At 42.3% G+C, this 17236-nt stretch overlaps 1 protein-coding gene across 5 annotated transcripts in view; it reads left to right on the top strand.

The window, feature by feature from the left end:
- The window catches only part of ARVCF (ARVCF delta catenin family member), a 449123-nt gene that overhangs the window by 308310 nt on the left and 123577 nt on the right, over window positions 1–17236 (top strand). For all 5 annotated transcript variants that reach the window (XM_084649105.1, XM_084649104.1, XM_084649102.1 and 2 more), the window contains one exon: window positions 9825–10429. In XM_084649105.1, the coding sequence (XP_084505231.1) occupies window positions 9825–10429 (605 nt within the window). The remainder of the gene's footprint in view (window positions 1–9824; window positions 10430–17236) is intronic.

Genomic DNA, 17236 nt, shown 5'->3' with positions numbered 1-17236 from the left:
AAGGTACCTGTGGTCATCTCGGAACCGGTTTTGAATGGGACAGGGCAACTGTGTGGCCAGTCTCTTTGAATGAGGGTTTTCTAATGACCCGTGATGCAGCTGCGGTCAATTCAGACTGTCACATCCTTGATGAGTGCCCACTTGTTTTGACAACAGACTGCCTGCTCTCCACCTGGCTGATGATGACACCATCAAATGGCTGGGCACATTGCATATACGCTGAGTACTACAATAATAAAATAATAATGAAAAGCTGACATAGATTCACTTAGAGCGGCTTTCACACATCCTGGCCCAGGACTCCTAGCAGCGGAAAATCAGGCTGGAGGGAGTGCTTGCAGCAGTGCAGGGAATTGTTAACCTTCCCCTGTGTTAGGGAGCTCCCCGAGGGCCAATGCAACTCCCCAGGTGAGCGTGGTGTTGGATGGGGAGAGGATATGGCAGCGTATGGATATGCTAATTCAGTACACCCCCCTAGAAAACTACCACTAGCAAGAGTCCTAAGGAGTTGCTATCACCCCAGCGGCTTAAAACATTGACTCTAGCCCTGCTTAAAGTGTACACTCACTTTTTTGCATCCCTTTTAAAAGAACAGTATTTCATACACTAGAATTAGGACTGTCTTCAGACACACAAACGTTAAATCTATTTTATGTAATGTTTAATGCATTACTTTAATAAAAGTGGTATTAAAAATAGACATGGTTCCTGTTTTATGTCATATAGACATGCTCTACATCCCGCTCCCCACACCTGTCAGCCAGGAGCTCATTACCTTCCCTTGCAATTCCCCCCCACCCCACCCCCACAATGCTATGCAAAATGGGCTCAAGCCCAATTTTAACCCTTCCCTCATCTGCGACTTTCTCCGACCATGCACTGGCACAGATCATGTTCCGCTTTACATACCTATTTTCCCTCCCATGATCCAATCAATTTCCCTCTAGATTTCCAGACAAACCATCAGTCGCCAGTTCAGTTCTGCCCCATTTCCCTCCTCCACTCCCACCCCCCCATGTAGGTCTCCAACTGCAGGCTCTGATGCCTTCCTCCATCAGACAGGAGCTTCAGGGTATGTCTACACTAGGCTTTTTACCTGGAGTTAATTGATTGCCAGTGAGCTTGTTGTAGTGTTTTTTCCAAACTACAACCCTTTGTTCTTTGCCTTAGGCTGAGCCTTCATACCTAGGGCAAGGCTTCCTTTCACCCTCACAGCAGGGAATGTTCTTCTGGGAAGTGCCTTGCCAGCCACTTCCCCCAATCAGATTTTCTTTCAAGGGAGCAGCAGTGCCAGGTTGACTATTATGCTGAATGCAGTGTCTTAAAGACCAGAGAACCCAATGATCTGCTCCTCCACCAGCCAAATGCATTCGAGGAGCTTTCCAGGGTCCCACTTCCTACCTTTGGATACCTCTTCAGAGACCATTTTGGCTGTGTTTCTGTGACTGGCATGACTAACTCACGCTGGTATTACTTAATTTGATGTGCTATTTAGAACATGCTTTTGGGTTCCACAGATTGAGAGTGCATTTTAACTTTTAGGTTTTCGATTCCTTTTCATAGAATCATAGAAGATTAGGGGTGGAAGAGACCTCAGGAGGTCATCTAATCCAACCCCCTGCTCAAAGCAGGAACAACCCCAACTAAATCATCCCAGCCAGGGCTTTGTCAAGCCTGACCTTTAAAAACTTCTACGGAAGGAGATTCCACCACCTCCCTAGGTAACGCATTCCAGTGTTTCACCACCCTCCTAGTGAAAAAGTTTTTCCCCACTGCAACTTGAGACCATTGCTTCTTGGTCTATCAGCTGCCACCACTGAGAACAGCCTAGCTCCATCCTCTTTGGAACCCCACTTCTGGTAGTTGAAGGCTTTATTCACTTTAATTTTGCATTTGAGACTTAGGGCTAGAATTAAAATGTAGTGGCTGATGTAAATGTGAATGCTCCTGCACAATACTGTTCCCTTGTGCTCTCTTTTATACCTGTTGTTTCAGGTCCATAATATGCTACTGTCTTTTTCAAAGTATAATTAAAGTAAATAGCCTCAACTCAGAGGCACTGAAATTTGACATTGTGCTTTTCCTTTCTTCTGCTTCTTCTCTTTAAAACTTCCTATTGCGGTGAGTTGTGTTAAGAAGAAGGGTTAATAGAACTCAATAATTGCCATCTTTTAAATGGAGAACACCTTCTTTCATTCCGCATTTTGAAATGTACTTTCTGTGATTGCTCTCCAAACTATTTCTCTTTGTTTAGTGTACGTACCTTGCTGGCTTGGTCTTTGCATATCATTCACGGCACAAAGGATGTATCTGATATACTCCATCTCAACTTTACAATCTATCCTGGAAGGCAAATATCTAGAACATTAAAACAGTGAAGGTCACCTTGGGGAGGAAGCTACCACATTTAGTTTCTAGCATAGGAATACTGCGGCAGATTAAATGAAGCCTGTTCTTAAGTGGTTGAAGAGCACTGAATAAAGTAAGCCAAATTATTTCTGTGGGGTTTTAGATATATATAAAATGTTCTTTTCTCCATTTCTGGATATTTATTCTCCTATGCATTGGAATGCTAAATGCTTTCCAAGAGAGATTTTGATCCTCTTTTTGTATAAAACAATGTACCTATGTTTTTAGATAGGCTTCTTTATTTGGTTTTTGTGTTTAAAAATAAAAGCCATCCATTGAGAACATACACACTCTGCCTCATGCTTTTCAGTGCTCACCAGGGGCCTGATCTTGCCAAGGGATGGAATACCTGCTCCTCCCATTGTGGGGATTGAAAGGGCTTGTGATTTAAGCCCTAGATTCCTGAGGTGGCACTTAGCTCCACAGTACAGCCATACACTTAAGCAGAGTTTTTTGAAAGGGCTTTAAGGGGAGGTAGGCACTGCAGCAGGAATGAGTTTCAGTGGGAGTTGAGTACTTCACTCGCTTAGGCCTCTTTGAAAATGTCAAATTTAAGTGGAAGAGGGGGAAAGTTTGAACTGCCTTTTTGAAACTGTGCAGGGTCGGTTCTTACCCAGCATTTAACAGAAAGGTAAAGCCTTGAACCCATTTGGCCTGATAATTTTACAGTCTATAGTTCAAAAATAAGCACTTGGAAATGTCAGTGTTTTTATCCTTGAATTCTTCCTTCTTTCCTGTTTCTATTGTATGACACAAACTCTCTCTTGTCCTGTCAGTTTCTATAAAATATTTAATTAATCTGAGCTGTCTTTTTTGTTTTTGTTTTTTTTAAAACCCCACAACATGGAATGTAGGAATTATAGGCACTACTTAATCAAGTGGCTTCATTTGTACACAGGCAAGCCGTTTAAACAAAATCGTGATAGGATCTTTCTCTGTATTAATGTTTGCACTTCACATGCTTTGAGGCACTAATATGCACTCTGAGCTTATCTATCCAGTCACCTCTAATTTGGGGTCATTTACAATAATTGCTGTCGTTTGGTTTGTTTTTTTTCCAGTTTGTTTTCTCATTTGCTGTTCCTGTGACTTCAAGGCAGGAAAGAAAAGCATGCAGGTTTTTGAAGTATAAATGTTTCCGTTGGGTTCTGTTGGCAAATGCATTTCCAGAAAGAGAACTGGAGGAAATATTGCTATACTACATAGGCCTCAAATTAAATATAAAAAATTGTTACCTTGTAAATAGTGTCAAGGCTGACAAATACACAATTTAATTGACATTTTCATTTTTAAAAAAATATTATCTAGCTGGATTTGAAATACAATTTCAAAAGTGCCCACAGGGAGGTTTGCTTGAATGCTTATTGTATGGTAAGCTCAGATGTAAATCTACAGCACTCCAGCATGCTGTGCACTAGCTGTCCATGTGGACAGCACACTAAGGGACTTTAAATACACAACAGCAGAGTTCACATGGTCAGTTGAGTGTGGGGCACACGGGAGTGTTGTAGATTTCCATCCCAGTTTGCTTCACACTAACTCATCTTTTAGGCATGCCCTAATTTAGGAAGCCTAAAGCTCATATTTGAAAGTAATTTAGGAATTCCTTTTTGGCAATGATTGTTAGACTTCCTAAGTCAACGCTGAGCAGAGCAATACCCAAATACCTTTTGAAAATGGGGTTTAGGCACTTTTGAAAATTCTACCCTCACTTTAATTTAAATCTAACCTAGATTAGATCAGCAATTCTCAGCCTGGGGATTGTGAACAAGCTCTAGGGAGCTGAAACCACCCTCTCTTTATGGAGAATTGTCCCAAAGAAAAGTCTTTTTTCTGATGTACTATGGAGTCACCGTATGGAAAAGGCTGAGAACTTCTAGACTAGGTAATCCATCCAAAAACTACATTTGAGTGTATCAGAGAGTGTCTTCCTGGGTGGAGCCTTTAGGCATTCCCATAATACAAATTGTAGACCTTCCAGGATAAGAGTTGAACAGTTGGCTGACCAGTAACAAGCCCAATGCTGTGGCAGTTGTGCTCATCATGCACAGTGTGCTCACCTGTTTTTCCCCATTCTTTTGCTTCTCGCAAATGTGTGGAATATCTCTATTTTTCTTTTAAGAGGACTGAGGATATACTTTCAGTTGATTAAGTGTACTGATTCTTCACTTCCTGCTCCGAAATGTTACATAATGCTACTATGGCTTGTTAAACCATCTCTACCACAGAGGGAACTGTGTTGCAGTGGTTGGTAAAGTGTATATGTATGTATATAGGGCCTGATCTTGCAGAAACTTAGAAATAGAGTTAGGCAAAGTTCTTCAGTTTATTAGTAAATCTGCTGAAAAATGCAAGTTTTGGGTCAAATTCAGCAAATAGTTTCAGACGAAAAAACCCAAAAGTTGAAATGGGTTTTTTATCATTTTAACATTTTAGAAATGTCATTTTGAAATGAATCTTGAAACGTTTCATGGGACCCAAACAAAACTACTTCGGTATAAAGAAAAACGAAACAAAATTCAGTTTGTTTGAAACAAGCCAAATCTATTCTGTTCATCCATCAAACTGAAAAATCAGTGGTTCAGATGAGGAGTCCCGTTGAATTTAATGGGACTGTTTGGGCCAGTAAGTATTGTGCTAGGTTGGGCCCGTGGTCTGTGAAGAGCTTTGGCATCCTTTAGAATAAAAGGTGCAGCATGTGGTAGATCTCAATTGGGATGGCTTTTAGTCTTTATTATTAGTGTATTCGTATCAGGGGAACAAAAATATATAAGGAGAGGATCTTGCTACATTATCAGCCTGTCAACTCTGGCTGTGTCCCTGAAGGGAATATGGATGAAACATTCCATTGAGTTAAATTTCCTGCAGTGAGGGTTGGTTTTTTTGTTTGTTTGTTTGTTTTTTGGTTTTTTCTTGATTAGAAGCCTAATAAATGGAACTTGCTTTGTGTTCTGACTAGTTGTTTCTAAAAGCTTCCTTTCATTGTGCTGCAGGTGAGAAAAGGAGTTAAAACAATCACTAGATGCACTTCCTCCCTGTGACAGAGATACTAGTAGAAACTCCTGTTATCCCTTCTCTGGAAATAGACCCTGTACAGAGAAAACCACCTTGATTTTTCATTATTTTACCACTGGTTATGCTAAGATAAAGATTGACATTAATACACAAATGGAAGAATGTTCCTTTTGGTTGATCTGTACAGGGTCTTTCTGGATGTCCCAATTCTTTCAGGTGTTGGTTGGGAATCACATGGCTTTTGGCAAACACTGGGGTTGAAATTGTGCTAGCACCATTATGTTTAATCTGCTTCCACATGGTTGTTGCCTTCTGGGTTCTAGGATGGTTTGCATGACTAGCAGACACATTATAATTATTTATATAACTATTCTAAAAGAGTGCTATGGGCATTATGGCTATAACAGACGAAAGACACAGAGTATGTAACATTGTACATGTGCTTATTTCAAAGATCAAAATATCCCTGGGGACACTAATGTATGTCGGGTACCAGCAGGATACCTACCAATCTTGGCTGAGACCTCTAAATGCTACCTTAACACACATACTAAATAATGCATAATAAGTTGCTGAAGAACTGATTTTAAAATGTTTTGGTTGTAACCTTAAATATATAAAATAATTTGGATCTTAATTTTTTACAGAAGCTTTGTAAGCAGCTTTGCTAGAGAAAAACAAATGCTATTTTCTTTTATCTTCCAAATAAGAATTATTTCATTCTGCAGCAAAAAAATGAACGTGAAGGGGGAAATTAGACAAGCTCCAAGAGAATTGACAATGGAATTTTTTTGGCAGATGTGGATGTTCATTGTGTCCTCTTCCCTCTGCATAACCTTCCCCTCCCCCCCCTTCTTTTTTCTTTTGGTACCAAGGATCTTCTGTTCTGTGGATCAAAACCTGTTTCCCACTTTTTGTGCTATAGTCATAGCCCACCCATGCGTGTATTGGCTGTCTCACATTGTGTCTGATGTTGATAATTTTAGGAATAAATTAAACATTACAAACAGAAATTGCACACATGTGGCAACAGGATTCTTAAAAACACAAATCAGCGTTCTAGGATGCTACCTGACTTGTGTTTAATAGTGCAGAGAGTAAAAGTTTTGTGAGCGTATAGTTGCTATTTATGTTCTTAGGAGAGCTAAAAAGAGGGGACCCCACTTTTTGCACCCAGTAGGATTGCCCTTGCTGTCTTTCAGTATGCAGAAATCTTTTTAAAACTACTTTAACCCTCTCTCACTGTATCTTGTTCCTGGATTCTGCTCTGAAAATTCAAGGCTACCAAAAACTGTAACGTTGTGTCTTGCTGCTGTAGAAAAGTCCCCGCATGCACCAACCCTGAGAGATTGTTTTCTAGCACTTTAATATAGTTTTGTGTTTGGAGTTGGAGAGGATGGTACTTAAATATACTGCTTACTTTCATATCCAGATACTAACAGCTCCCTAAGTTATTTGCAGTACTTATTTTAACCTATGCTCTCTTTTTCTGTAGAAGCTCCTTTTATTGGATGACGCTGATGTTAATACATAAAACTTCTGATTGTGTCGTGCAAATACCATGAAACAAAAATGAACGGCCAGATCCTATTAATTCAGTGATACTATTATTTCTCTTTTAGGTGTGGTTCTCTTTCTTTTAGCTTACCAGAACACACAAATAGATTAAACTGCAGGGAGGACACTAATTACTAAGGCAAACCCTCAGGACGCTGAAGGAATTTCCTTCAGCTCTTGTCCTAATCACAGAAAAGATCCTGTTGATATTTGGTTCATGATGCTGTTTAATTATGCTGTTGGTGGGGAGCCATTCTTGCCATTTTACAGACGTACAGGACTTCATTATTTCATTAGGCTGAAGTATCATTTGGCTGCAGATGTCTCTGGGGAAAATGCTGTTTGGGTGAAATTTTCCTGTTCACGCTTTGTGTCAAAACATCTGGCTGGAGGATATGTCTGGAGCTGCTTCAAAAGATGTGCTCTAGTATTGTTTTAACAGTGGCTTGGCTAATCTGGTCAGTGATCAATATTTTTTTAATCAAAGGCTGTAAATCAAAATCTCTCAATGTGGGCTTCTGAGCCATTGAACATACCAGAAACAAATTTAATATCTGCTATTTTACTCCATGTATATACAGCATTATGCAGTTTAGATTAAGAAAAGTATAACATACTTACACTTATCCTTTTAACTCTCTCTCCATAGTTTCTAATATTTGGTTTAAAAAATCTCTCATTTATTTTTGTTCTTTTCCAACGGGTAATATAAGCTAGTGTATTCTCCCTCTCACCCCAGTGTTTCTAATGACAGAAATTACATTACTCTATAACCTCCTTATATGAGCAACAATATCTTCCTTGTACTAGTATAGCTTTAAAATAGTGTATATTAGCCACTTGCTACTGCAGGTAGCAAGACTATATTTTGCAATGCAGCAGTAAGCTTGTGACCAGAAAGAGGCAGCTGATGCAATGCCCTAAACAGCTGGAAGCTGGTATAAGTTTGTCAGGTCTCAGGGTGGCTAAGACAAGACCATGTGATGTGCCTGCTGTTTTCAGCAATGAGGTTGTAAATTAGTCAACTCCAGAGACAGAAACTGTGTTTTCTATCTTTGCTGTTCTATTCCTGACCCCTTTATGCATGTTGGTCTTGTTTTGTCTTTATAGGAAATAAGATTGGACTTCAACAAAAGCAGCAATGACAGCTCTAGCCTATCTCAATTAACTTTTTCTCTTTCTCCCAAAAGGACCATTATTACCATCTTTAATACCATTAAAGAGACTGTCTGACAAAGTAATTTTTCCTTCTAAATCAGGGGTGGGCACACTACCGCCTGCGGGCTGGATGCAGGCCACGAACCATTTTAAACCGGCCTGCGAACTCCCACTGGGGAGTGGGGTCTGGGCCTTGCCCTGCTCCGGCACTCCAGCCAGGGCACTGGGTAGGGGCCGCACCACGCGGCTCCTGGAAGCCACGGCAAGGCCCCACTCTGGCTCCTACATGCACCAATGGCCCCCTCCTGTGCTCCAATAGGAGCTGCAGGGGCGGTGCCTGTAGATGGAGCACCATGCAGAGCCACCTGGCAGCGCCTCTGCCTAGGAGCTGGAGAAAGAAACATGCCCCTGCTCTGGGAGTTGCTTGAAGTAAGCGCCGCTTGGAGCCTGCATCCCTGAGCCTCTCCACGTGCCCCAACCTCCCGTCCCCCTCCTGCTCTTCATACCCCTTGATCCCAGTCCGGAGCACCCTGCACCCCAAACGGCTCATCCCAGCCTCACCCCAGAGCTCACACCCCCAGCCAGAACCTGCACCCCTTCCCGCACTCCTACCCCTCCTGCCTTCCTAACCCCTCGATCCCAGCCCAGAGCACCCTTCTCTATCCCAAACTCCTTATCCCCAGCTCCACCCCAGAGCTCACACCACCAAGCAGAGCCCTAACCCCCCGTCACACCCTAACCCCAATTTTCTGTGCTTTCTTGGCCTGCCATACAATTTCTATTCCCAGATGTGGCCCTCAGGCCAAAAAGTTTGCCCACCCCTGTTCTAAATACTCTCTCCAGCTAAAGAGACGAAGAGATGTTGTTAAAATGAAAGCTTTATTTAATAGTTAAGGCATTTGAAACATAAAGTGTTTTCTGTATCTTTAATGAAGGTTCCTAGTGTGTTGGCCATAGTACTACATTGGGTGAAATTTCTGTATGCCAAACCCTGAACCTCGCTTAACATTGTTTAATGTTGGGCTGTGACTGGGTCATGTTTACACCTTTGACTCTTTTGGTCTCCTTGTATTTATTTTTTCATGTCTTTGGATGATCAGAGTGAAATACCCAAACAGTCTAAACCCACTTGAGGTTGGAATAAACAGGATTTATAAGGAGGAAAAAATCATATGAAAACAAAAGTAATACTGTGCATAAACATAACTTCAATAGAAGTGTCTGAAACTCTGCAAAAGGTGATCTAGATGGGTACAGTTTGGGATGGCTGCAATAATGACCGTCTTACACTGGTGGCAATCTAAAATAACGCCATGTAACGGAGAGCAGTCAATGGTTTTTTGTAGGGGTTCGGTATGAGGGGTAGAGGAGTGGAGCTTAAGGGAGAAAAGGTTGTATTATTTGTAACTAGAATATTAACAACCTTAAATTCTGTCCCCTTTGACGCTCCACCTTCATATAAGCTCAATTTTCTAATTGCTAAAACAGCATCCTAAGGCTGGTATGGAATTTTATAAGTCATTAGGTAACCTACTGCCTGCCAGGATTTCACTTGCAGTATGTTTTCTAGTGTTTTCTAGTCTAGTTTTAGATCTCCTCACGAGGAATTTCCCTTGTACTCATCCTAAAACTTGGAGCCAGACAGAAGGAAAACGTTAACATCTGTATTGGTTTCTGCTTCACAGGTCACAAAAATGGTCAAAACAGTCACCACTAGAACAGTACGCCAGGTCCCCCTGGGGCCTGATGGCCTGCCTGTAATGGACAGCTCCTCTCCCATGGGCAGCTACACAGATTCAATAGACAGAAGATACATGAAGAATGGTGAGCGTTACATCACACCACAAGCTTCGTCCACGTTGACCAGATCTTACAATAGCTACGATTCTTATCCCGACGGCCACGATAGCCAGTATCGCCCCTTTATCAGCCACGATGGCTACGGAGACCTAGCTGACAATTATGGCAGCTTGTCCCGTGGCATCAACTACCGTCCTCGCTATGCTTACATGCCAGGAAACAGTTACCGGCCAGAGGATGGTAGTTTCACCTTGCCAAGCAGAAGGGATAACTATGGTCCCATCGCCCAGCCCCAAGTGCCAACAGGCAGCAACATTGACTTGAATCGCTCCCAGCCAGAACGTTTCCAGCCAGAGCCTTATGGGCTGGAGGACGATAACCGCAGCCTTGGGGTAGATGATGAAGGGTATGAACTGGACCCAGATTACTCCACAGTGAACCGAAGGACATCTGCAGGGGTGCCTGAGAGGGGGAGACCTCACAAAGGAAGGTAAAATCCTGCCGAATGTTTGCTATCCTCTCTACAGTTATTTTAATGATTTATTTTAAGCATAAAGAAAAGGAGTACTTGTGGCACGTTAGAGACTAACCAATTTATTTGAGCATAAGCTTTCGTGAGCTACAGCTCACTTCATCGGATGCATACTGTGGAAACTGCAGAAGACATTATATACACAGAGACCATGAAACAATACCTCCTCCCACCCCACTTTCCTGCTGGGTGGGAGGAGGTATTGTTTCATGGTCTCTGTGTATATAATGTCTTCTGCAGTTTCCACAGTATGCATCCGATGAAGTGAGCTGTAGCTCACGAAAGCTTATGCTCAAATAAATTGGTTAGTCTCTAAGGTGCCACAAGTACTCCTTTTCTTTTTGTGAATACAGACTAACACAGCTGTTACTCTGAAACCTGATTTTAAGCATAAAATATTAACCTCTAATAGTCTGCATAAACTTCTGGAATGACTGAGCAGCAAAAACAGGCACAGTTGCAATCAGTGTGGTCTTTCCATGAACAACTAACCTTTTATAATCAGAAGAAATCAAAATTACTTAACATAAGCAAAAAAAAAAAAAAAAAAGGAATGAGTGTAAAACTCTAGCTTGGGTTTTCAATTTTTAATTCTGATTCTGGGTGTGGAGATGACTTTCCCAAAGGAATTTGGTGTCTCCCAGTCAATGCTCTTACAGCCCTTCCCTGGAATCCTGAGGGACAGGGAGTTTGAGTGGGCCCCTTCGGAGAAAAGTTGGCTCTCATGAGGCAGTGGGCTTTCCTAGGGAAGACCAGCTTGTTTACCACAAACCAGATAACCCTGCAATATATGTCACCAAACACTATGTGAAAAATGATATATGCTCTGTGTGCAAGGATCCTTTCCCCAAATTGCAGGGCAGCTTCATTTTAGATTATATTTAGAAAGAGAAAGTGATGACTCTTACAAAGGGCTATGTTGCATTTTTATTTGTAAAGAGACAGTTTTTGTGACTATATTGTGTTGTCTTCCCGTCCAGTACCAAGGGGAAAATGGGCTAGTACATTTGTGAGAATTTTGCAGGGCCCGAATGTATCTATCTGCCAAACAGGAATGTTAAAATTATCAACTCTCTGGTTACAGTTCTAAGAGGCTTAGGGCCTGTCATTCCATGTTGCTGAAGGAATACCGCTTCTAATAAGTATAATCTGGTGAGATATGCAGCACGCTCTGCTCCCAGTTGAACCCAGCTGGGAGATAAGGGTGCTCAGCACTTCATAGGAAGTGCATGAAAATTGGGCCATTATTTAGTAGTGTCAAACCACAAGAAGGGAAGAAGACAACATATGTATTACCCTTAACACAACTAGAGAGGCAAGTCACAGATTACTTCTGCTCTAACCACTTTCGTGGGAGATGTTCTGCTTTCTGTCACAGCTCACGTTTTGCTAAGCATTCTGGAACTTCTGTCATCCACATCAGGCTTGCAGGAACTGGTTCTTGTGAGAAAAACCGTGCTTGAGAGCAAGGGATTTCTTTCCAGTTGAAATCACTCATTGGCTTTCTAAACCTTGAAAGCATGTGTCATTTCTAGCTATGACATATAATGACTTGTCATTTGTTGTGTCTCCCTCCTTCCCCCTCCCCCCCTCTTCTGGGTTGATCTAGTTAGAATACAAGCCTGGTCCGTCTATGAAGATGTCTGCTTAATTTCCATTATTTATCATTTAAAATAAGTTAAAATCTTGAGTACAGTAACCTGGATCTAGTTCCATTGACCCCTCCATTGGAGATTCCTTCTGAAGAGACACAAAAGCAAATGCCACCAAACTGGCACCAACAAACGAAAAAGAGAAAAAAGAAAAGAAGCCAGAGCTGTACAGGAGCTTCTGGAAATTCTACATGATGCAAGCCTGCAGTCTCGCAGGCTAACTCTCTTTCTCTCTCACACTTGCATACATTGGGGGTTGAAATGAACACTAATCTGGCAGTTGATGGGTACTGAAATATTGATTGATCTACCAAACTCGAATAACCTCTCTGTTACCTTGAGGCAAAATTTTATTTTATAGCCCTTGTTAAAAGCAGTCAGGCAACAGGGGACTTCAATTTTTGTTGCCATTTTGCAAACTGCATGCAGGATGAACAACTAAATACTCTCTTAGAACCTATCAATTTTGCATTTTCAAAAGTTTTGAAACATCCCTTTGATTTATTGTTCCACTGCAGTCTTGTTAGGACCAATTTACAGGTTTTGTTTTGCATTTCTTTTGTTGTTTTTCCATATTTCATATGATCAAGGGGCTTTGACAAGCAATTAATCTGAATGTGGCAGTAAAGTTTAGCTTGTGAAAACGTAAAAGGAGTGAATGAGAGCTACTTCATAAAATAGTTGCTCTTAGACATTTACAACTATTCAAAGAAATATTTAAACAATTAAACCTACATCTCAGGTATGCCCTTGATCTATAAGAAGCTAATGACAATAAATAGTGCTTCATGTTTAATGATGAAGCCCCAAAGTAATTAGTGCGTGATTACAGCTTTTTAATTCTCTTTAGTCTTTTCATCTTAAAAGTAAAGTTACTGCCTATCAGACTGTCTGGAGTGGCTCACGACCAAGAGTGCCAACCTCAGGGCAGACACCCCAAACTGGCAGTATGTTCTATTGGATTTCATCAACCCAGTAACAAATGTGAACTCCTAGATCACTGAAACAGTCTTACCATGGAGTCACAATCAGTCCCCTTGAGATTTCCAGTCTATCTTGACATCCAGGCAAGCTGGACTTAGTGATAAATGGTCACTTATATCAAAAATTGCAAAATATTCAGGCTACTTCCAGACCCAAAAGACCAGTCACGTGCCCCAGATCAATTTGTACCTTAGATTTCATTATCAAAGACAACACTGGTAGCCTGTAATAAATTTAACTAAAAAGTAGGAAAAAGAAATGAAAGGTTTTTTACAGGTTAAAGCAAGCAATCATATATACATGAAGAAGTTTGTCTGCGATTCAAAAAGTGTCAGATATAGTAATCTATCAGCATTGAATGTCTTTTTAGGGCTTAACCCAGGTCAAAAAACCTATATTTTATCTTGGAATACAGACATTTCAAGTAAGATTAATGCATACAGCAACTTACAAGTATTTTATAGAATCTAAATGCATTTTTACAAGTCTAACACCTATCTTGAACAATATTAACATATAGGTGAGCTGGTCTGGCTTCCAGCTATGAATTTGTCAGTGCTCTGCTGGTGCCTGCAGACTTGGCAAGAGCTGGCACCTGGTTTACCAGCATCACTGTGCCCATAAAAGGTAATAAATAGATGGCACTGGAAGCTGAAGTCCTCTATGCATAGAATAGGATGATGATGGTAATAGAAGCTTCAACCATTGTGCCTCAAAGAAAACTGGGAGGGATCTTTTTAAATTTGAGACAAGATGGCAGGTTAGTTTTCATGCCATTCAATCTTCGACTGTCCGTTAAAACTATCGCCCAAGGTCGCAGACTGTGGTGGCAGTTTGTGTTGTGGATATTTGTTCTCTAGAAATAGGAGCAAGATCAAGCTTTGTTTTATACAGGCCACTGTATGGCCCTGAGATGTTAAATAGTCCTCTTTCCATTTAGGCCTAAATAAGTAGTGATGGAAGTGTCTGATAACACTTTTAATATCCAGTCTTTGGCAATAACCCATACCTGATCCTTCAGAGGAAGGCAAGTCCCAGGGCAATGTATGCTGCTAGTGGCGCAAATAGCAGAAAAATTAAAGGATAAAAGCACATTGTGAGCAATTCGTCTTCACAGGCAGGTAGAATAAAGGAGGTTGAGGTTGGTGGTGCCTATTCTTAACACACACCATATGAGACTTCTCTCAGCACAGTGTTGTATGAGGACAAGACATACAGTGATTCTCATCAATACCTGCAGGGAAGGTACTGCTCACGGAGGAATGCCAGGGAAGGGGTGTTAAATAGGGGAATGGTTGATCCCAAACCAAAGTAGACCTGGAATTAATCACTTCCACAAGAGAAACTATAAAACCTTGCATACAGAGGAGGAAATTGGAACAAATCTAACCCTTCTGAATTGTCTTCTTTAAGACTGGGGCCTTTGGGCCTGAACCAGGCACAGGACTTTTTGCATTTGTCAGTGACCTTGGTATTATCTGTGAGTTAAATTGAAACATGCCTGTGATAGATGCTCTAGAAATACCTCAGATCTGCACTGGTTTTGCCAACCCGCATGCTGCTCCAGTTCCAACATCCAATTCCTGAGCAGGGATTAATTGTGTGTGGAGATTTTTCGGTGTCCACAAATATTCCCTGGAGTTTGGAAAAGACCAGCGAATTTATTTTGTCCCATGTCATTTTCAGTAAAGGTAGATAATTCTAGGAATAAATTACACACAACAAACATAATGCCAAATAGAATGCTTGGGAACAGATCACTATGTACTTCATTAAACCACAGCATCTTCTGCTCCTTCATTGTGTGGAGATGGGAATGAGCTGGACTCTTGTTTAGATGCTTACCCAGATCATGGCAGAAATCCAAGTGTAAGACTTTTTTTTTTTTATTTTATTTTTAAATGAAGGTTCTTCTCCGCTATTGCTGCATTAAGATGTTACTAGAGTTTAAAATAATAAACTTCTTGATCTATACCTGGTGGCAGAGTTACTGGACTTACTCCCATTCCATCCCAGAAAACTTGGATAAAAGCTAGTCATCTAGGTCTACTGCATTGTGTTGAAGTGATCTAACTCTCTCTAAGTAGAGGATCCTAGTCAGGTGGGTTATATCTGCACATTGCCTTTCCCAGTTGGTGGAAGTTTTATCCACTCTCCGATCAGCCAGCTATTGACAGTGTTCTCACACTCTTCTCATCACTGGCCTAATTTAAATCAGTTGTATTTGAATATAAATTGGGGCGATGGGGTGGGGGGATTCAGATCTTCTTCAAATACAGATGCGTGTACAAAGGCAATTTTTCCATTTGTTTGCACTCCTGTGCATGTGGCTGTGTGTGTTTTGTAAAGTCAGTCCGCCATTCTGGCTCTCTATATTGAGAGTGTTTGTTGGGATCATACACATTTTTAGAATGGGCCCCTCGGTCTGGAAAATTCAGAATTCAGGCAACTTTTATTGATATTAACGCCATGTCCCCAACACTGGAGTGTAACTGACAAGACGCTGAGTTTGCGTTCTCTTGAAGGAGGTAAAACACAAACATAAACAGCATCAGGTGCAAAAATTTCAAAACCTGACCTGCGGTAATGAGTGCAATTCTCCATGCACTATCACTTGGACTAGTGAACAACTAGGGCTGCCAGGTGTCGAAAAGTGACCCTGGTAGCTCCAGTCAGCACTGCTGGCCGGTTGGTGGTGCAGCAGGGCTAAGGCAGGCTCCCTGTTTGTATTGGGTCCACACGGCTCCTGGAAGCAGCAGCATGTCCCCCCTCTGGCTCCTATACATAGGGGCAGCCAGGGGGCTCCGCACCCTACCCCTGCCCCAAACGCCAGCTTCGCAGCTCCCATTGGCCAGGAATTGCAGTCACACAGAGCTGCTTGGTCACACTTCCGCATAGAAGCCAGCAGGGGGACATGCCGCTGCTTCCGGGAGCTGCCTGAGGTAAGCGTGGCCCGGAGTCTGCACCCCAACCCCTTCCCACTCCCTGTCCCACCCTAATCCCCCTCCTGCCCTCTGAACCCCTTGATCGCAGCTTGGAGAACCCTCCTGCACCCCAACCTCTCATCCTCAGTCCCAGCCCAGAGCCCGCAACCTTCAGCCAGAGCTCTCACCCCCCCATGCCCTAACTCCCTGCCCCAGCCCTGATCCCCCTCTGAATCCCTCGGTCCCAGCCTGAAGCCCCCTCCTACACCCCAAACCCCTCATCCCCAGCCCCACACCTCAACCCCTCTGCCGCAGCCTAGAAACCCTTCCTGCACCCCACACCTCCATCTGGAGCCGTCACACACACACCCTGCACCCCAGCCCTGATCCCCCTCCTGCCCTCTGAACAGTTCAGTCCCAGCCTGGAGCACTCTCCTACACCTCAAACCCCTCATCCCCAGCCCCACCTGAGAGTCTGCACCCACAGCCGGAGCCCACACCCCAACGCCCTGCCCCAGCCCAGAGCCCTATCCTGAACTCCAAGCTCCTCATCCCCAGCCTCACCCCAGAGCCCACACCCCTAGCCGGAGCTCTCGCCCCTTCTTACACCCCAAGCCCCTCAGCCAGCCTGGTGAAAATGAGCGAGTAAGTGAGGGTTGGGAGAGGGAGGGGGGATGGAGTGAGTGGGGGAGGGAGCTGAGTAAGAGTGTTCTGTTTTGTGCGAGTATAAAGTTGGCAACCCTATGAACGATTGACACTAAATCATTTTTCCTGGCAAATGAGACCTGGCAGAATTTTAGACCGATGCTGAAGCTCTTTTGGATGTGTCTCTGTATGTCTAAAATGCATATTTAAAAAAAGAATTAAACCACCAAAGTATGTCAAATACAAGACTAATTAACGTCTGCCTGCATTCCACAAACTAGTGCATTGAGTGAAGGCTTCATTCATAAAGGGACACTAAAAGTTTCTATACCTAAAAATGAATTTTTAACATTTGTCCCCTATTATAACTAGGGAAGATAAAAACAACGATGGAATTTCTTTTTAACTGGTCCTTGCTGCAAGTTGAATTGCTATTAAAAGGAGCAAATTGACATATTGTGTTCTGTTCATGAGGAATGTGCACAGGTTTATTTACAATGGGTTCCACAGTAAGTTGGGGTGAGAGAAATGCATTTTGATTCTATGGTAAAATAGGTCCC

Source organism: Lepidochelys olivacea, assembly GCF_965140295.1.
Source record: "Lepidochelys olivacea isolate rLepOli2 genome assembly, chromosome: 15".
Classification (NCBI taxonomy): domain Eukaryota; kingdom Metazoa; phylum Chordata; order Testudines; family Cheloniidae; genus Lepidochelys; species Lepidochelys olivacea.
This window is presented reverse-complemented; position numbering and strand designations above follow the sequence as displayed.